General features: G+C 33.8%; 1 protein-coding gene across 3 annotated transcripts in view; it reads left to right on the plus strand.

The window, feature by feature from the left end:
- The window catches only part of PIAS1 (protein inhibitor of activated STAT 1), a 105,273-nt gene that overhangs the window by 18,481 nt on the left and 65,000 nt on the right, over positions 1-21,792 (plus strand). For all 3 annotated transcript variants that reach the window (XM_028507736.2, XM_036009575.1, XM_036009584.1), the window contains exon 2: positions 3,971-4,415. In XM_028507736.2, the coding sequence (XP_028363537.1) occupies positions 3,971-4,415 (445 nt within the window). The remainder of the gene's footprint in view (positions 1-3,970; positions 4,416-21,792) is intronic.

The following is a 21,792-nucleotide window of genomic DNA, read 5'->3' on the forward strand; positions in this document are numbered from 1 at the left end:
CATAACTTGTTTTCAGGAAATTACAGGCAGAAATACCCTGCTGAAAAGAGAAAACCAGTGAAGAAGTGAGATCAAGGAGATGGATCCACTATGGAACAAAGACAAGGGAATTACCAGGATAAGTTAAAGGGAAATTTTATGACCGTAGTTGTATACCATGCCTAGAGAGTAAGCAGTCCAAGTTGGAACTGATGGAAGGGGACTGGAGGTATAGGAAAGTAACACTTTACCAAGAGTTTGCAGATGAATTAGAAAAGTAAGCAAATGCAAAATGGTGCAGTTATTCACTATAGGGAAAGAAGGGTCATACAAATAGGGAAGAGTAATGATATACTTTTGGCTCAGCTGTGAATATCATTTACAGCAATAGTAATAATGTAAACACTGACAATTGATCACACCTCAGATGTGTTCAGTTTTGTCTTTTCAACACTTCACATTTGACTGCTCCGTGCTTCTCTGAAGCTTGTCAGTTGAGTGATGCTTCAGGTGTTTGTGTTCCCCACCCCCTTTTATTTAGTTTTAAAAATACTGTGTGCTTATTATAGTCCTTAAGAGTATGGAACAACTGCTTCAATAATAGCAATAGATAGCACCTCATTTTTCAGTATACCTGATTATAAGGTGCAATGACTAATTTGAATCTGGGTAATTCTTTTCTTAACCACCAATTTTTTTTAAAGCCAAAATGTTCAAGCTTGAAATGGAGATTGAATTTAAATAAATTAATTTTGTAAAAGGTTTTTCTGGTCCTAATTAAAAGACATGTGGCTTGTTTCCTCTAGAAAATAGTATCATATACGTCCTTTATCCGAGGACATTGTATTAAATGAATTTTTGGAGCTGGGAGATGGAAAAGGAGCTTCTTCTGTCTATTCCCCACATCTACCCACTGTTGCAGTACTTCTGGGAATGGTGCACACAAAATAAATAAACAAATAAATAACAGTATCATAGTATAAAAACACAGTATTCGGAGTAGAAGTAGTTGTGCAACATTCAACAATTTTTTTAAGATTTTATTTAATTTTAGAGAGAGGGGAAGGGAGGGAGAAAGAGAGGGAGAAAAACATGGGTTGCGAGAGAAACATGGATGTGCAAGAGATATATCTATTGGTTGCCTTTTGCACACCCCCAGCTGGGGCCCTGGCCAGCATCCCAGGCATGTGCCCTTACTGGGAATGAAACTGGCCACCTTTTGGTGGGCAGGCTTACACTAAATCCACTGAGCCACACCAGCCAAAGCAACAACAAATTTGTTAATCTTCCTAGGCCTCAACTTTCCATCTGTAAAAATCAGGATGACATCTACCTCAAAATTGTGATGATTAGTTATGCATCCTGTAAAAATAAAAACTATACTTACATCATTAACTTTTTTGACTGTCAAATAAGAGATTTTTATTTTATGTGAATTGTTAATTGTTCCATAAAAATAGAATGGTAATTATATCTGTGTTGCATTTAAATCCTTTTATACCAATAGAATAAGGATACAAGCGGCTGTCAGTGAGGAGTTGATGGTAATCACTGAATTTTGTTTTTGTTTGTGTTTGACTTAGGAGAATGGAGTTGAAATGGGAAGGCATTTTTCTCTTTCTAAAACTTACAGTTTTCTCTATGAAATAAAGTCCATTTGCCCAATGCCAGCTTAAATTTATTTTTAACCTATAATCTTTGAGGTATAATTTATGTTCTTTCTTTAAAAGCAGAGGATTACTTTTTTTTAAAAGATTTTATTTATTTTCAGAGAGAGGAGAAGAGAGGAAGAAAGAGAGGGAGAGAAACATCAGTGTGTGAGAGAAATATCTGTTGCTTGCTTCATGCTCGCCCCCCAACTGGGGACATGGCCAACAACCCAGGCATGTGCCCTGACAGGGAATCAAACCAGCGACCTTTCAGTTCACAGGCTGGTGCTCAATCCACTGAGCCACACCATCCAGGGTGGATGTTTACTTATTAATATATTGCTTGTCTGTTGAGGTTTCTGTTTCTTATAAAATAAGGAATAAAAATCTTTACACTATTTTGTACTTTGAGGACATTAGATAGTATTGAGAAATGGATATCTTGCTGACATTATAGCTAATAATAATTTAATCTCTGATGGCACTTAAAAAGAAACATTTATAGGATTTGGGGTAGACTTTGATGTTAAGTCTACCCCAGCTCTATACCTACATTATATCTTTGCATGCCTTTTATAGAACATAAGGATTTAGGAATTAATTTGCATTTATGTTATAGTTGTATGTAAAACAAATCACTGTAGATTCTACTCCCTTCTTGTTTGACTTCCTCTCCTCCCTCACCCCTCTCTCCTCCCCTCATCTCCCTCTGCCTCTCTCTCTGGCATTTGAAGAGTTTCTACTGTTGTCAGACCCTAGTGTTAGATGCTGAGGATAGCATGATCTTGTGCCCCAGTGGACCTCAGTCTGGTCATGGAATCCCTTGTATAAACATAAAATACAGCAAGATAAGTGCTAAATTATAATACAGCAAGATAAGTGCTAAAATAAAGACAGGAAAAATGGCCAGGAAAAGTAGTGAGGAGAGAGTCATTACTTCTGCCAGGCCTAATGAGCAAAAGCTGGACTTTGAGGGAACAAAGCATTTTCCAGGCCAGAGAAGTAGGGGAAGGGCTCATATTTTTTTGATTAACCAGCTATATTGCATATAAAACTCTTTATACACTCTTTTTGTATTTCACTTTTTTCTTTAATTGCTTTAAAACACTAGAGGATTGGCTGGGAGAGGCTGTCATCTCAGGGAGTGGTAGAGAATTAAGGAAGGCAGTTTAGCTTTTATGTACTGGTATTTAGTATGAGGTGAGTGCGTAAAACAGATAGCAAATGGTAAGTTTACATGTGTCTTGCATCCTAACCCCCCCCCCCCCCCCCCCCCCCCCCGTCAATGGTGGTAAAGTTAGGATTTTGCTGTTAATAGATGTGTGATCTTGGGTAAGCCATTTCTTCTTTATGAATTTCATTTTACTCTACTTTAAAATGGGAGGATTGGTATAGATAGACGTTTCCTGTTGACAAGTCTCTTTCTTAGTAGTTGAGGTGGGGGGGGTAGATAAACAATGACTAAATCAGTTTGGGAACACAGGGTTAAACAAAGTAAAATAGATTTCTTTACCATAGTCTTACACATTGCGGCATGTGGATTGAATTTCTGGGCTTTTTAGCCTGGCCTTTCTGGAGAGTGCCTCAATAATGTTTCCAGCTCCATCATTTTCCCAATGGTTTAGTGGAAAGAGCATGGACTTTAGAATCATGCATTAACTGGGTTTGAATCCTGACTGCTACCTAGTGGCTCTGTGGCCTTAGGTAAGTTATTTAACCTTTCTTAGCGAGTTTCTTCATATGTAAAGCAAGAAGGATAACACCTTGTGGAGTTGGAACGATTTAGTGACAACCCATATGAAAATATCAAATGTATCTGGCATATAATAGATCAAAAAAGTTCTAATTTAAGTCCTACAAATTATAGAATTGTTGTATAATATAATAATTGATGCTATTTATATCTTGCATACATCTAATGTTTGAGGTGGGCTGTATATGTGTTTCATATATACTTACAATTTCCCCCCAAGAAAACAAACGTTCTTGAGGGCTCATTACTATCTTTTGCCATCCATGTAGCACTCAGCATTCTCCTGGAGACTCAGTAAGTACTTGATAAAATATTTCACAATTTCATCAGAACAGTGGGATGAGGTGAGGTGTGGTTAATCTTACATCTTTCATAACTCCGGGTAGAAGTCAGTGAATTTATGAATGTTAGTTTTCATTGATTATTTATGTTAAATGATTAAACTAAATTTGAAATAACTAGAATTGATGGTAAATGAATTGTCCTCTAAGCAGACAATGAAGAAAAAGTGTTATAGTCAAGTATTGTTTAATATTGTAAATTATATTCTTGGAATACTAATGTTTTACATTTTTGTTTTGTCTCTAAGCAAATGGTTATGAGCCTTAGAGTTTCTGAACTTCAAGTACTATTGGGCTACGCTGGGAGAAACAAGCACGGACGCAAACACGAACTTCTCACAAAAGCTCTGCATTTGCTAAAGGCTGGCTGCAGTCCTGCTGTACAAATGAAAATTAAAGAACTCTATAGGCGGAGGTTCCCCCAGAAAATCATGACGCCTGCGGACTTGTCCATCCCCAGTGTACATTCAGGTCCTATGCCAGCAACTTTGTCTCCATCTACCATTCCACAACTCACTTATGATGGTCACCCTGCATCATCACCGTTACTCCCTGTTTCTCTTCTGGGACCTAAACATGAACTGGAACTCCCACACCTTACATCAGCTCTTCACCCAGTCCATCCGGATATAAAACTTCAAAAATTACCATTTTATGATTTACTGGATGAACTGATAAAACCCACCAGTCTAGGTAAGATTATTCTTTAATGGTTATTTGGTTATTTTTGGCAGATAACTTTTCATTTTAGAGTTTCAATTTGACCCACTTTATTATATAAAATAAAATTTACATTTGGTAGTAGCATCCAGATGATAATAATCTTTTGATTTTAGATAGAATCAAATGTATAAAAGCTGTCTTTTAGACAAAAAAGTACAATCAAGCTTTTAGTGATGGTTGCTGACACAGTATATATTAAGCCATTTTCAAGAATATAAACTTGTAAAATATATTTTAGATTGTTGATTAATATTTTATTATAATCTATACAAATTAAAAAACTAAAACCCAGTAATTATTACTAGCCTCTAAATTCAGTTCTTAATTTCCCAGGGTTGATAACATCTAAAACAAATGACTAACTAGTTTTGATTATTTAAATGAGCCAGTGGTTTTAATTATTAGAAAAGGAGATTTGAGCTTTGATGTGTAGTATTTCAATTTCACCTGACTTTTTGAAGGTGATATATGTGCTTTGCACGTGTACACGTTATCATGGTTATATAATGCGAATGCTTGAAATACCATTTACTGTGTTTCCCCATTATTTGATTAATGTCTAGCATATTAATAGAACTTAACTTGTAATTTTAATTGCTATAGTGCAACCTTACTTTACTTAATGAAGAATAAAACTGACTCTATTGTGATCTCTCATGCCTTTGGTGTATTTTATTTAAATATCAGATTACCAGATGCTTGTTTGTTGTAATAAATCAGTGGTTGGCAAATTATGGCAAGCAAGGCAAATACAGCCAGCAGCCTGTTGTTTTGTGGTTCTCAGCTAAGAATGTTTAAAAAAAAAAGTCCTAAAGAGTTGTTTAAAAAAAAAAAATCAACAGAGACCATGTATGTTTGCAAAACCTAAATATCTGTTGTCTTTCAGAAAACATTTGTCGACCCCTGTTACAAATAATTAAACATTTCAGTTTGGGGGATTGTTGAGTGTTAAATTTTGAAAACATTTACTGAAATTCTTTGAACTGGGAAATGTTTGTTTTTAATTATATTTTGCAGAATTTACCTGAGTAAATCAAGATTACAGGGGTCATTTTCAAACAACACAAATTTTATATCACATTATTATATTTTTAAAATAGCCATAATAAGAAAACTTAACTGTAGGTTGTTGAGAACCTACTGTATGCTTATGAAGCTTACACAAGATTATTATAAAAAATGCAAGTGCCCAAATCCCTTCCTTTTTAGCAGTTTAGTGTGTATGCATATATGTATAAGCAAATGATGTTTCCTGTTTTTAATGAAGGAATCGTATTATACATAGTATTCTGTGCCATGTCTTGTTTCCCCGTAATACATTAAGGCATCTCTCCTTGTCTATTTTATTCATGTGTGTGCGTGCGCGTGCACAAAATTCAGGGCCATATATGCACACACATTTTTAATGGCGTGTAGGTGTACATATGTGAGCGTGTGTGTATATACATATTCTAGCTCATTTCTTATTAAAGACTGTACACTATTCCATGATTTAAAGAAGTCCTTTATTAAAAGACAAAAATTTCCAATGTTTTGCTGCCAAAAGCATGCTGGAGTGAACATTACCTGAGACTTAAAAAAAAAGGTGGCTTTATTTGATTTGATTCCCAGCTCTCAAATTTTCTTCTAATCTTAGTTAATTAATGTATCTTGCTGTTTTCATTTTCACTAACATAAATTACTAGCACCAGTATGAATAAGAGTTGTTTACGTATGCATCTAAATTTTGTTATAGAGAGTGGAAATGCACACTGGACACATGTTATGATCATGTTGGATAATATTTAAATTAAACTTAAAATTTTAAATTTTATTTTGCTGAGGCATTTTACTTGAATTGTTTATTTCCAATTGTGTATATTGTCTTTTCATGCCTCTGTAGCTTGTTAATATAATTTATATCTTATATCATTGATTTAATACTACAGGGTATATCTTTATGAACGTATTAATGGGTAATGGGTAAATAAGGAATTATGATTATCACTTGAGTCCAGAATGTGACAAATAAACTTAGTTTTTCATTTTTTACCCTTTTATTTTGACATTAGGCACACTAGATTTAAACAGATTTTGAGATGTCTTGATGTGAGCTGAATGTTCTTACAGTGCATGGTTCATGTTTCTAAAACATATCAATCTTTTTGTTATTCCCCCATTTTATTAGATAGTTCTTATTCTTATAATCATTTTAAATTGTTTCTTTGAATTAATTGTAAGGTATTTTCTTACCAGAGAGTAATTTGTGGAAGTTTGTTTATTCAGTAAATATTAGGGGTAGGGAAATGGAATGCTCGGTGAATCTGAAAAAGATTTATTGCAAAAAGATTGAGTAATCTGCAAATATATTTTAAAGTTCTTTTTGTTTTATTAAATAAAAATAAAAATCTGTAAGATTCTTTAATGTTATTAAAAGACTATTTCTATACTTTGTTAATTGAAGTGACTTACTTCATTATAGAATTCAGTTTTCTAAAGGATTACTTTTTGCCAGTAGATTATTTGTTTTGAATGTAGCAAAACAATATTTTCTAAAAAATTAAATGAATTACAGCATTCTCTTTGTTTCTAAAACATATTGGGTTGGCAAAAAAATTCATTTTTTCCCCTTAAGATAGCTTTAGTAATGCTTAGTTGTCTTTAACTTCATTCGAAATAATTTTATTAGATTGTATTGTGATGGCTGTCATATCAATGTCCATTTTTTAAAAAACTTACCAAAATGGGTGATTTTTGTGTAGCCATTTTAATGTCGAAGATGGAAGAAAATACACAACATTTTCTGCATATTGTGCTCTATTATTTTAAGAAAGGTAAAGATGCAACTGAAACACAAAAAGATTTGTGCATTGTATGGAGAAGGTATTATGACTGATCCAGCGAACATGTCAAAAGTAGTTTGTGAAGTTTTGCGCTGGACATTTCTCACTGGATAATGCTCTGCTGTCAGGTAGACCAATCGAAGTTGACAGCAATCAAATGGAAACATTACTTGAGAACAATCAGTGTTCTACCATGTAGGAGATATCTGAGATACAATATCCAAATCAATAAACTTATTGGTGAATATGAAAAATGTCTTGTTTTATGGGAAAAAGCAGATGGAATTTTTGGCCAGTCCAATACTTACATTTATTGTAAAATCTTTACAAGCTCATAACAGCTAACTAGTTCATTGTGATTATCACTTGAGTTTAGAATGCGACAGGTAAATTTAGTTTTTCATTTGTTTCCCTTCTATTTTGACTTTAAGCCCTAGATTTAAACAGATTTTGAGATGTTCTGATGCAAGCTGAATGTTTTTATACATAGTTCATATTTCCAGAAAATCAAAATAATTTTGTTATCCTCCATTTTATTAGATAATTCTTATCCATTATATTTATTATTATTTCTTTAATTTTAAAGTACCTTTAAGGTCTTTGTTCATTTTGGAACCACATATTAATGAGAGAATTCTTTTCATTGTCCAAAGTTAACTAGAGGAATTGGGAGATGAAGTCAAGGTGGTTGTAAAATAAAATGCTTGATTTATTGTGTATTTTTGTCTGTCAGTATTAAAATCTACTTACTGTATGAGATCCATTTCAAATGCTTTTTAAAACCTTTTCCATTGCCCTTTCTAAGATTCACCACTTAATCTGTCAAAGCCCCACTCCATTTCAGAATCAATTTCACTTTTCTACATGCTCCTAAACATTTTGTTGTAAGTTTCTCAAAATGGTAAGGGCTCTGATGTATTCATCTGTAATAGCTAGGTATGAACCAGTTACATGATAGCTGTTTAGTAAGTATTTATTAGCTCTCCTATTCATTTAAATACAATAGCCTTTTACTTTAATTCAGTGAATTTTAACCATTTTTTAATCCATATACAACTGAGGTGTACCACATATCAGAAACAACTACCTTGACAGGGATGGAAAATAGAGTAGGGGAAAAAGGTATATCCTTCCCTTTGTTGTTCCACACCTACTCTGACCTCTGTGGTTAATTAATGACTTGGATATTTAATATACTATATTTTTTAAAAATTTTCCGTAATTATAAAGATATCACATGTTTAATGTAGAATCATTGACACTACTTAGTTTAGAGATAAATTTAAAAAATGTTTCTGCTGTGTTCCTGTAGTCAGTCATTACTGTGTGTGTGTATGTTTAGTTTTGCTTTCGTTTTAATGAGGAGACTCAAATACTGACTTAACCCAGCCAGATCTTAGTCACATATGTTATTGATTCATATAAATAATGGGGCACAAAAATTTTTAATCTTTACAGTATATTGGGTGCCATGTGTTAAAAGTGTATTTTGAAATATCATTTGCATAGTGTGCCACTTTTGGTGTTGATGATTATGAAATTTATAGAATTATGAAAATCAAATGGCCAAATAATTTTGGATTAAAATATTTTGTTAGTCAATTTTGAGGCAAGATATTTACCCTCAATCCTTTAGTATTATTTAGAATAATAGTTATTTAGAATATTATTGTTTATATTTATTAAGTTGGCTTGTGTTAGAATATAATGGTAAAAACAATTTTTTTGTGACTAAAAGAATAATTCTTAGGATGCAGTGCTTTATTTGATTCAGAATTGAATAACCAAATCCGTTAATACTCTTTTTCATATCTGTTACAAATTTCATTATTTCTATGTTCTTTGACTCTGGTACATTTTCAAAGAGAAAAAACATTTTTAACATAATTCTTTAAATATTTTTAATATTTATAATTATTTTAAATATTTAATAATTACTTCAGAGGCTAATATGTAGAGAATAGACATCTTTGTATTCATTTAGAGTAGTTGCATAAAAGTTTGGTGAGTCATCTCAAATTTTGCTTTATATCAAATTTAAACCAAGTTATATCTTCTCAAGAGATGTTTTCCTTTTCATGTTTTTATTTTTTGTTTCTTATTTTATTTACTGATTTTATTAGAGAGACAGACAGAGAAACAGTGACTTGTTCTACTCATTTATGCATTCGTAGGTCCCTTTACAGGGGTCAAACCACAACCTTGGCATTATCTAACCACCTGAGCTATCCTGCCAGGGCTGCTTTTCAGATTTTTTTTTTAAGATTTTATTCATTTATTTTTAGAGAGGGAAGGGAGGGAGGGAGGGGGAGAGAGAGAATCATCAATGTGCGGTTGCTGGGGGCCGTGGCCTGCAACCCAGGCATGTGCCCTGATTGGTAATCAAACCTGCGGTGCTTTGGTTTGCAGCCCGCACTCAATCCACTGAGCTACGCCAGCCAGGGCTTCTTTTCAGATTTTTAAAGAATTTATTCAGCTACATCTGAATAAATTCACATCACGTATCCACAGATTAGAGATTTCTCAGATTGGTATGAGGAATAATTGTTGACATTGAGTGTTGTTTCTAATACTCTAAATCGTGTTGTAGTTGATTAATGAAGGATACAATTATTCCCTCTTACTGGAACCAACAGTTAAATAAGACTGATGAATGATACAATTGATACATAGTAACTTAAGCATCTCACTTTAATGTAAAACATGTCAGTGTATGTTTACTTGCCAGTCTTTTGGTGTAGGTCAAGGCCTTTCCTTTGAGACTGCTATTTCCCAATTTTAGATTCCTTAATACAGAGAGGGCATATAAACACTTGTTAAGCAGTTTGATTCCAGAATCTCGTAACAACCGGGAGAAACATCTTTTGTAGTTGTCACTCACCTAGTTCCAATATATATTATTTAAAGCAGTATGCTTTTATTGGGTCTTTGCAGAGCATTCAATTTAGCTTTTATAGAAACAGCTTTTATAAAAACAGCAACTTTCTGCACTTACATTTTGTCAGTGTTGTAATATTTAAGTTTTGTAATTACAAGTGCAACTGGCATAAACAGGTTTGAGAATAAACACCTCTGGTTCTTGGTAAACATCAGTTAATCCAAGAGGTTAGCTAAGAGGGTTCTTACTGATTTTCTTTTGTACTATTCTTACTTAACTTTCCAAAGACAATATACAGTAATTAGAAGTTTTATTTATCTTGCCTGAGAATAATTTAAGTGGTTTCTTCTCTGGAGGAACAATGTGGATCATAATTTTTATGGTTGAGTTTGTTGTGTTGTGTGTTTTTTTAAGAAATCTTTTAGCTATCTGTCCCTTCATTGGAAGGATTATAATGGGGGGAAGGATTGAGAAAAGTAAGGAGGTAAGGAAATTAGGTTTTTATTGTACAGTTTTATGTTTGTAGTGTTTCTTATAGAATAATACAGTTTAATCCTTTTCTCATTGAGCACAGTGACAGTAACTAACAAGGATAAAATGAAACAGTTCACAAGTGTCTTTTCTATTTTTTTAAACTAAAAATGGTCATAAAAATTGGAAATTATCTGTGAAGATGATCTCCTCTCGTTTTTCCTGGTTGTAAAAGTGTTATAATGCTGTTTGGAAGGTATTTGGATACTACAGACTGAAGAATCTGAAACACTGAGACATTTTAATTGATCACATGGATGTCATTCAGTTTGTGATTAAACAAGTTATTTGTTTTATCTTTTTCATTTTTAAGTCTTAGAAGGTGACTTCTATTTAAGATTATTGTTTGTCAAAAAGTTGTTCACATAAAACATTACAAGTATCTGTTGTCTGGACTATATATAGTATTTGGATTCCTGAGTTCTGTTACAAGTAGATCTAATCTGATGTGGGACAATAAACAGATACTTCTAGGGAAGACTGACCAACAACCTAGGTGGACTGGGTTTATAGTCTCAGTATTTTAGAAAGCTAGGTTGACTACTTTCCTTTTTAAAGTAGAATATTTCTGTATAGAAAATTACAATTGTTTTAGGCTTGGGAAGATGTAAGAGTAATTTATAGAAAAGGTTTGAGTTTTTTAAAAACATAGACGTGACTTGGGTTTTGCCTTAGGAAAAAAGGCACAGATGCTTCAATACTTTGAAATAGTTAAAATGATCCATCTTGTTTTGTGTGGTGTGGGTAAGGTTTCTGTTACATTTTAATAATATTGGTTACCAGTGTTTTCTGCCAAGGGCTTCCTCTGGCATTGGATTATATTTCACAGTTTCCTTCGCCTCTCATTTTTTATAATTGAGTTTGCCTTCCTCCACATGCCTAATAGCCAGTGCTTGGAGATTAGCTGGTGCAAATTCAAGGACACAGGCTCTGATAAGTATTGGAAAGGGCATTCAAAGGTTTTATGATTCACTCTACTCTGCTTTTAAAAACTGCCTTCTAACAGTTCAACACCGGCTGTGATCTTCTGTACTTGAATTTTGGGAAGTTAAAGCCATATATAAATGTGTGTGTATGTATATATATGTATAAAATGTAAAGTTAGAATGTTTAGATACAATTTAAGAAATCATAAAGGAAATGATGGCTACAGTTGATTACATAAGTATGTGAACCCTCTATGTATTAGTGTTGTTTTTTTTTTAAGCCCCAATGTAAAAGTAAAGTTGGACAGTGAAGAAGGCTGATAGGGAAAAAATCATTCATTTGAAATATGGTGTTGGAGGAGAGCTCTACAGGTACCTTGGGCCACTAGAAAAGACTAACGATTGCATCCTAGAGCAAATTAAGCCTGTAGCATAGCTGGAGGCAAAAATGAGAAAATCGAAGTTGTCATACTTCAGGGCCATCAAGAGAAGGCAGGGTTTCTTTGGAAAAGACAGTGATGCTAGGAAAAATAGAAGGACTAGAAAAGAGAAAGACCAAGTATGTATTATGTTAACATTATAGGCTTTCTATAATTCAATACCTGAATATTTTAAAGAAAACCTTAATTTTTTTTTAAAGATTTTATTTATTTATTTTAGAGAGGGAAGGGAGGGAGAGAGAGAGAGAATGAGAGACATCAATGTGCGGTTGCTGGGGGTTATGGCCTGCAACCCAGGAATGTACCCTGGCTGGGAATCGAACCTGGGACACTTTGGTTCCCAGCCCGCGCTCAATCCACTGAGCTACGCCAGCCAGGGCTTGAAAACTTTAATTTTTTTTTGTGAGTAATCTAGATTTTAGGGTTTTGCTAAGATTTATTCTGTTGAAATGACATATATATTAATTTTGAAATATTCCTGATGATTTTCTGATATTTTGGAAGCAAAACCATTTTTGCCTTAAAGAAAATAATTTACAGTATTTTTTTCAAGATGTAGAGAGACTTTAAAAATAAAATGAAGATTGTAAGTGTCCTTAAAAATAGTAGGGAGGGAGGCAGGAACATAGAGTGGAGTAAAGACAATCTGTTCAACTAATAGTGTTGAGAAAATTGGACAGATACATGCAAAAAAATGAAACTAGTCCACCTTCTTACATTGTTTTACAAAAATACACTCAAAATGGATTAAAGACGTAAGTGTAAGACTTGAAACTGTAAGACTCCTAAAAGAAAAGATAGGCAGTAAAATCTCTGACATTTCTCAATATTTTTTCTGATTATTTCCTTGGGCAAGGGAAACAAGAAAATAAATAAATGGGAGCGCATCAAACTAAAAGGTTATTGCACAGCAAAGAAAACCGTCAACAAAATAAAAACACAGCCTGCTGAATGGGAGGTTATTTGCCACTGATATATCTGATAAGGGATTACTATACAAAATTTATAAAGAATTCATACAACTCAATACTACCACCACCACCAAAAAAAAAATCCAATTTAAAAGTGGGCTGAGGACTTGAATAGGCACTTCTCCAAACAGGACTTGCAGATGGCCAATAGATACATGAAAAGATGTTCACCATCAAAAAAAAATGCAAATTAAAACCACAATGAGATATCATCTTACACTTGTCAATGGCTATCATCAATAAATCAAAAAAACAAGTATTGATGAAGATGTAGACAAAAGGGAACCTTTGTGCACTGTTGGTGGGCACTGTGGAGAACAGTATGGAGGTTCCTCAAAAAATTAAAAATGGAATTGTCTTATGACCCAGTGATTCCACTGCTGGAGATAAACCACACACACACACACACACACACACGCATGCGAAGAAACCCAAAACACCAATTCAAAAGAATATCTGCACCCCTGTGTTCACTGCAGCATTATTTGCAAGAGCTAAAATACGGAAGCAAACCAAGTGCCTACCAATAGATGAATGGGTAAAAACAGTGATGGTTCATAGAAATAATGAACTATTACTTGGCCATGAAGAAAAATGAAAATCTTACCATTTGCAATAGCATTGGTGGACCTAGAAGATATTATGCTCAGTGAAATAAGAGAAAGACAAATACCATATGACTTTACTTATATATGGAATCTAAAGAGCAAAATAAATGAACAAAATAGAAACAGACTCATAGATGTAGGAAACAGACTGATGTTACCAGAGAGGGAGTGAGGTTGAGAGACTGGGTGACAAAGGTGGAAGGGATTAAGAAGTACAAATTATTAGTCACAAAATAGTTCGTGGGAATTTAAAGTAGGTAATAGAGTTAGTACTGTAATTCCTATGTACATTGCCAGGTGGGGGAAACACTTTTAAAGTACATGATTGTCTAATCACTATGCAGTGTACCTGAAACTAATACAAAATAATACTGGTAACAAACTGTAATTGAAAAGTAAAATCTTTTTAAATTAAAAGGGAAAATTAGGTAAAATTTGAAAGTTCTTCTAAAATTACTTAAAGATAAAATGGAGTTAGAGAAGACTCATGTAGTTTATTGATTATTTTCTTTCTTAGTTTGTTCCTTTTTTGCTAATTTTTATCCTTTCCATATGGATCAAACCACTGTAAACATTCCAAAAGAACAAAGATCTTAATAAAGCATGTTTTCATTTTTATGTAAATAATCCATGGTCCTGGAAGTAGATCCTCTCCATCCTTTCTTCTAAAAGATTTGTGACTTTATAAAAAACATAAATATAAAAATAACATTTTTGATTTTCAAAAGTAACATTTTTGATTATCCATTCAACTAATATATATTAAGTGCATTGTGTGTGCCAAGCATCATTCATTCTAGTTGGCAGGGAAAAAATAAAACATTCAAGGAGTTCATGAGCTAGTCCAGGAATCAAACACATAGGTTCATCTTAGACAACACAAGGCAAAGTAAACTAAAAAACATAACGTAGGGGGAAAATTAAAGGGATTATTTTTACCAGGGATCATGAATTTAACATTTTTTGTCTTGTGAAGTAGCTGAATCAGAAATACTGAGGGTGTTTATTAAAAAGAGATTTCCCCATGCTCCAGATCTTCTGAATTACACTTAACACCATAGGATATTATACATAGCTTCCCAGGTAGACCATTTCATTTTTTTTGAATTCTTACAAAATGTATCATATATGTGAACATACAGGTTGTTTCCATTTTTTGCTCCATACCATTGAGCATTCTTATGTATAAAAATGTATATTTTTGTACTTACGTATTTCTTTAAAGACAAAGTAGTTTTCCAAGGTCAAAGGATATACATACTTCTAAGTTGCTATTAAATTGCATCCTTTACACCCCCCCCCAAAGTTTATATTCTACCAACATTTTTATGAGAGTTTATTACCCACAATTTTTTTAGTAATTTAAAATTTAATAAACTGATAAAAGGAAAATAATACCTTGTTTTAATTTATATACCTTTGCTTACTGTTGTTATCTATTTGCAGTCTATGAATTGCTTGTTCATGTTCTCTGCTCATTTTCTTTGTATTTTTTTCCCCTTACTGGCTTGTGCTTTCTATATAATGCATACTAGTCAGCCCTCTATTATATGTTATAAATATCTTATCTTGGTCTGTCACTTACTATGTAACTCCCAGTACCTTCCATTACACAGAAGTTGAATAACTAAGTTATCGCTCAGATATGTGGGTTAATACTTTAATGATGTTTGAATTTTTTTAAACAGCTTCATTGAGATATAATTCACATACTTTAAATTTTGTTAAACTTAATTTCCTTTTTAGTAGTATATTCATGGAGTGGTACATTGATCACCATTACTTAATCCAAAAAATTTGTATTACCTCTAAAGGATACACTGTACTGATTAGCAATCACTCTCATTCCCCTCCTCCTTCTAGCCCCTGACAACCACTTATCTTTCTGTCTCTATGGATTTACCTACTCTGCATAGTATATAAATGGAGTCAGGCAGCATATGGCCTTTTGTGACTGGCTTCTTTCACGTAACATGATGATTTCAGGATTCATTCATGTGATAGCACACCTCAGTGCTTCATTCTTTTGGGTAGGGGGGAGTATAATTATTTTTAATGGGATGTGTCTGATTTCCTGCTTTAGAATTTTTAATTTTGGTCATAAAACTTAACCATTTAGTCATATTTAAGTGTACTGTTCAGTAGTGTTAAATGTATTTGTATTGTTGCACAATAGATCTCTAGAACTTTTTTTTAAGATTTTATCTATTGTCAGAGAGGAGGGGGAGAGAGGGAGCGAAACAGCAATGTGTGAGAGAAACATCAGTTGGTTGCCTCCCACACACCCCTAAAGGGGAACCTGGCCTGCCACCCAGGTATATTCTCTAACAGGGGATCGAACCAGTGACCTCTTGGTTCTCAGGCGAGCGCCCAATCCACTGAGCCACATCAGCCAGGGTTAGAACTTTTTTACCTTGCAAAACTGAAACTTTATTCATTAAATAACTTGTAATTTGCCCCTGCCCACCCCGAAGCTGCTAGTAATCACTACTGCACTTTCTCTTTATAAGAATTTGACTAATTTAGGTACCTCGTATAGTGGAATCATACAGTACTTGTTTTTTTTTGTGAAGGGTTCATTTCACTTAACACAATGCCCTTGGGGTTCATCCATATTGTAGAATGTGACAGGATTTCCTTCCCATATAAGGCTGATTTATATCCTGTTGTATGCATATACCAACCACACTTGGTTAACCATTAATCTGAGGATTAACCTTTAGGGTTGCTTTCATGTCTTGGCTATTGTGATATCTTGCTTTCAGTTCTTTTGGATATATATCCAAACGCGGGAGTATTGGATCATATGGTAGTTCTATTTTCAATTTTTTCAGGAACCACCACAGTTTTCCAAAGCTGTACCATTTCGAATTACCACTGAGTCTGTACATTGGTTCCATTTTCTTTGCATCCCTACCAACACTTATTTTCTATACCCCCCCCCGCCACCAGTGGCCATCATAATGGGTCTGAAGTGTAGTATCTTATTGTGGTTTTGATTTGCATTTCTCTAATGATTCATGATGTTGAGCATCTATTAATTTTTCTCTGCAGAAATGTCTCAAGTCCTTTGCCCATTTTTTTATTTGGTGGTTTGCTAATGTTGAATTATAGGAGTTGTTTATTATAGGAGTTACTTATTCTGAATATTAACCCCTGATTAAATATATGGTTTCCAAATATTTTCTGCCATTTGTATGTAGGTTGCCGTTTCACTCTCTTGATTGTATCCTTTGATGCAGAGAAGTTTTCTAGTTTGGTGTAGTCCCAAGTGTCCATTTTTGCTTTTGTTGCCTGTATGCTTTCAATACCATAACTAAGAAATCATAGCCAAATTCAGTATCATGAAGTATCTACCCTCTGTATTCTTCTAGAATTTCATAGTTTCAGGTCTTAAATCCATTTAGAATTAATTTTTGTATGTACAATGAGCTGGGGTGCCCAACCTTTTGGCATCTCTGGGCCCCACTGGAAGAAGAGTTGTCTTGGGCTACACATTAAATACACAAATACTAATGAAGACTGATGAGCAAAGAAAAAAAAGGGTTTTAAGTAAATTTACACAGGCCACAGGTTGGACACGCAAGGAAGAGTTCCACCTCACTATTTTATATGTGGATATCCAGTTTCCCCAACACCGTTTTTTCAACAAAATTCCCACCCCCCGCCCCCATGTAGTCTTGGCACCCTTGTCAAAGATCATTTGACCTTACGTGAAAACGGTTTATTTCTGGGCTCTTCTGTTCTATTGGTCTGTATGTTTTTATGCTAGTGCCATACTATTTTGATTGCTTTAGCTTTGTTATGTGTTTTGACATTAGGAAAAGTGAGGCCTCTGACTTTGTTTTTATTATTTTTTCAAGATAGTTTGAGCTACTCAGAGTCACTTGAGATTCCACATAAATTTTAAGGTGTGTGTTTGTTTGTTTGTTTGTTTGTTTCAGAAATCACTATTGGGATATGGGTAGGGATTGCATTGATTCTGTAGATCACTTTGGGTTGTACAGATGATATTCTGACAATATCAGGTCTCCAATTTGTGAAGACTGGATGTATTTTCATTTACTTGTGTTAATTTTTTTTAGGAATGCTTTGTAAATTTTCAGCATACAAGTCTTTTTCTTCCTTGGTGTTAAATGTTACTAAGTGTTTTATCTTTTTTAATAGAAAATGGAATTGTTTTCTTAATTTCCTCTTCAGATTGGTCACTGTTAGTGTATAGAAACGAAACTGATTTTTGTGATTTTATATCCTGTAACATTCTTGAATTGGTTTATTCTACTAATTTTTTTTTGTGGTATCCTTAGGGTTTCTACATATAAATCTTTTCATATGTGAACAGAGATAATTTTCTTTTTTTCAGATTAGGTTGCTGTTTATTTCGTTTTCTTACCTAATTGCTCTGAGTCCTCTAACTAGGACTTCTGGTGTGATGTTGAGTAGAAGGTTGTCTTGTTCCTGATCTTAGAGAAAAATCTTCCAGTCTTCTGCTATTGAGTGTGATGTTAGCTGTGGGTTTTTAATTTTCTTTCTCCCCTTTCCCTTCCCTCATCCCTCCCTTCCTTCCTCATCCAAAGTGTATGTTTACTGATTTTAGACAGAAAGGAAGGGGAGTGGACAGAGAGAAACATAGAGACATTTAGTTTCCTCCTGTATATACCTCCACCAGAAATCAAATCAGCAACCTTTTGGCGTTAGATGACACTCCAACCAAACTAACTGAGGCACCTGGCTACATAGACTCTGTTGAAGTAGTTTCCTTCTAGTCCTAGGTACTCACTGTTTTTAATCATGAAAAGACATTGAATTTTGTCAAAAGATTTTTCTCTATCAGTTGGGGTTGCCATGTGGTTCTTTTCTCATTCTGTTAATGTGGTATATTACATGGATTAATTTTCATATTTTGAACCATCCTTATTATGTTCCACAAATCCTAGTTGATTATAGTATATAATCCTTTTCATATGCTGTTGAATTTGAAGAGTAGACATTCTTATCTTGCTCTTTAGAGGGAAAGCATTTATAGTCTGTTACCATTGAGTATGATGTTAGTTGTGTATTTTTCTCATAGGTGTCCTATTTGTTGAAATTTTTTAAGTAATGAAAGTTTTGGAATTTATTTAAATGCTTTTTCTCCATCTTTTGAGATGATCCTGTGGTTTTTGTTTTTTACTCTATCAATACGGTCTATTATATTGAATGCTTTTCATATATTAGACAGTGGCTTTTGGACTTTGCCTGAATTTTGATGCCTTATCTCCAAGATAAGCTAATTAACAGTCTTCTTACATTTCTATTTCTGACATTTGTGGGGTTTTAAAACTAAAACTAATTCTGGATTTTACTTTATATATATATATATATGAAAGTAAGGCTCTTCTTCTTTCTCCCAAACTTTTTTGAATGAGTATTTTTCTGGATCTTACTGTATTCCACTTATCTGTTGTATATTTCTCCACCCACATGGAATTATTGTATTTAGTTTTTTATTGTTTTACAGTTTGGGGATAGACAGTGCATTCATTTGATACAAAAATCTAAAATTACAAAAGGGGTTTATAATGAAAAGGAAGTCTCTCCTCCCTTTATCTTTATCACAGGTGGGGCTTTCAGTTCCTTTTATGTCTTTTCCAGAGAGTTCTGCGTATACAGATATTTGCCTCATTCTTTTTTAGCATCTGCTGAGTGTATGATTAATTGGACTATGCTTTATTAAATACTCTCTTATTGATTGGCATTTAGGTATTTTCCTGCTACTAAAAAACAGTGCTACTGAGAATATTCTTTGACACATATCACTATACACATGTCTAAGTATATCCAGTATTTTAAAAGATAAATTCCTAGAAGAATGTACATTTAAAATTTTGATAGATGTTGACAAATTTCTCTCCAAAGGTTTGTGTTAATTCATAGTCCTGCTGTCTATGCAGAGAATGTTTTCCCCTATTCCTCTAGCAATACTGTTATTAAACCTTTTGATCATTTCTAATAGGTGAGTATTTGCAACTTGTTACAGTTTTAACTTGCATTGCCCTTAAGAGTGAGGGTGAACGTTTTTTTGTATATGTTTGAGATTATTATATTTCTTTTTCTTTGAATTGTTCAAGAACTTTACCCATTTAAAGAGTGGATTATTGGCCCTGGCTAGTGTAGCTCAGTGGATTGAGCGCAGGCTGTGAACCAAAGGGTCGCCTGTTCGATTCCTAGACAGGGCACATGCATGGGTTGTGGGCCAGATCCCCACCCAGTAGGGGGTGCGCAAGAGTCTACCACACATAGATGTTTCTCTCTCCCTCTTTCTCTTTCCCTTCTCCTCTCTCTAAAAATAAATAAATAAAATCTTTACCCCCCAAAAAGTGGATTGCTGGGCTTTTCCTCTGATATGTAGAATTTAAGGAGTTTAGCACATTGTTATATAAATTGCAGCTGTTCTTTCCAGTGTGATATCTTTGGACTCTACTTGTGATTAGTGTTGAAAATTTATCATGCATTCCTTTTTATTAGTAAGTAGTATTGTAGTATTTCATGGTATGGCTGTATGACAGTTTCTCTACCTTTTCACCTATTGAAGGGCATTTTGGTTGTTTCCAATTTTTGTGTCTCACAAATAATGTCATTTCCACTGGTAGTATATGATAGGTCCAGATTTTCTGCATTCTTGGCGGCATGTTGTTACTTTTTATTTTAGATGTTCAAGTAGGTATGTAGGGATATCTCATTGTGTTCTTAATCTGCATTTCTTTCATGGTAATGATGTTGAACATCTTTTCATGTGCTAATTGCCCTCTCTGTATTCTCCTTAGTGAAATATGTGTGTACATCTTTCACATATTTTGATTGCATTGTTTGTGTTTATACTGTTGAACTTTGAGAGTTGCTTTATATATTCTAGATACCAGTCCTTACTCAGATATGTTGTTTGCAGCTATTTTCTTCCAGTATATACCTTGTGTTTTCTTTTTTTTTAACTTTTGATTTTGGAATATTTATAGATTTATAGGAATCTATAAATGAAATCATAAATGAAAAGGTATACATGAAGGAATGTCCTGTGTATACTTTTCACCTAGCCTCCCCCATTGTTAGTATCTTTCCTGACTACAGAGAAATACCAAAACCAGGAAACTGACATTGGTACAGTTCACAGAGCTTACTCAAATGTTATTTTATGTACTTATTTGTGTGTGTTTAGCTCTCTGCAGTTTTATTATATGTGTAGCTTCATATAACTGCCATCACAATCAAGATACTAACCTTCTAATACTACAAAACCCCTTCTTGCTACCCTTGCGTACCTTCACTTGCCTTCTTCTCCTGTCCCTAGTCAGGAGATGACTAGGTCTAAATTATGTTATTCTTTAGCTCTAAATTATGTTATTTCACCTATGCTATATGAAAGGAATTATGCCTTATACATCCTTTGAAGATTGGCTTTTTTCACTAGCATGATTTCTTTGAAGTTCATCCAAGTTGTTTATATCAGTAGTTCTTTTTATTGTTGAGAAGTATTCCATCATACAACATGCCACGATTTGTCTAATCCTTTTACCCACTGGAGAACATTTAGATAGTTCATTGTGTGGCTATTGAGTCAAGTTGCTGTGACTGTTCATGTACAAGTTTCCCATTTTATATTCTTACCATTCATGTATAAGTGATTCAGGTTTTTCTGCATCCTGGGCCAGCATTTAGGTTTATCACTAATTTTTATTTTAGTCATCTGATAGATTTGTATTGATATCTCATTGCTTTTTTAATGGCTAATGACATTGAACATGTTTTTATTTGTCATCTGAGTATCCTCTTCAGTGAAATTTTTCCTTATATCTCTTGTCCATTTTCTAATTGGAATATTAGTTTTTTTATTGAGTTTTCAGAGTTCTTTTTTTTTTTAGATTTTTATTTATTTATTTATTTTTAGAGAGGGAAGAGAGGGAGATAGAGAGAGAGAAACATCAATGTGCAGTTGCTGGAGGTCATGGCCTGCAACCCAGGCATGTGCCCTGACTGGGAAGCGAACCTGCGATACTTTGGTTCGCAGCCCGTACTCAATCCACTGGGCTACGCCAGCCAGGGCCAGGGTTCTTAATATATTTTTAGATAAGTTTTTTTTTTGAATATGTGGTTTGCAAGTATTTTCTCCAACTTTGTAGTTTTTTTATCTTAGT

This window comes from Phyllostomus discolor, chromosome 1 (genome assembly GCF_004126475.2).
Source record: "Phyllostomus discolor isolate MPI-MPIP mPhyDis1 chromosome 1, mPhyDis1.pri.v3, whole genome shotgun sequence".
NCBI lineage: Eukaryota > Metazoa > Chordata > Mammalia > Chiroptera > Phyllostomidae > Phyllostomus > Phyllostomus discolor.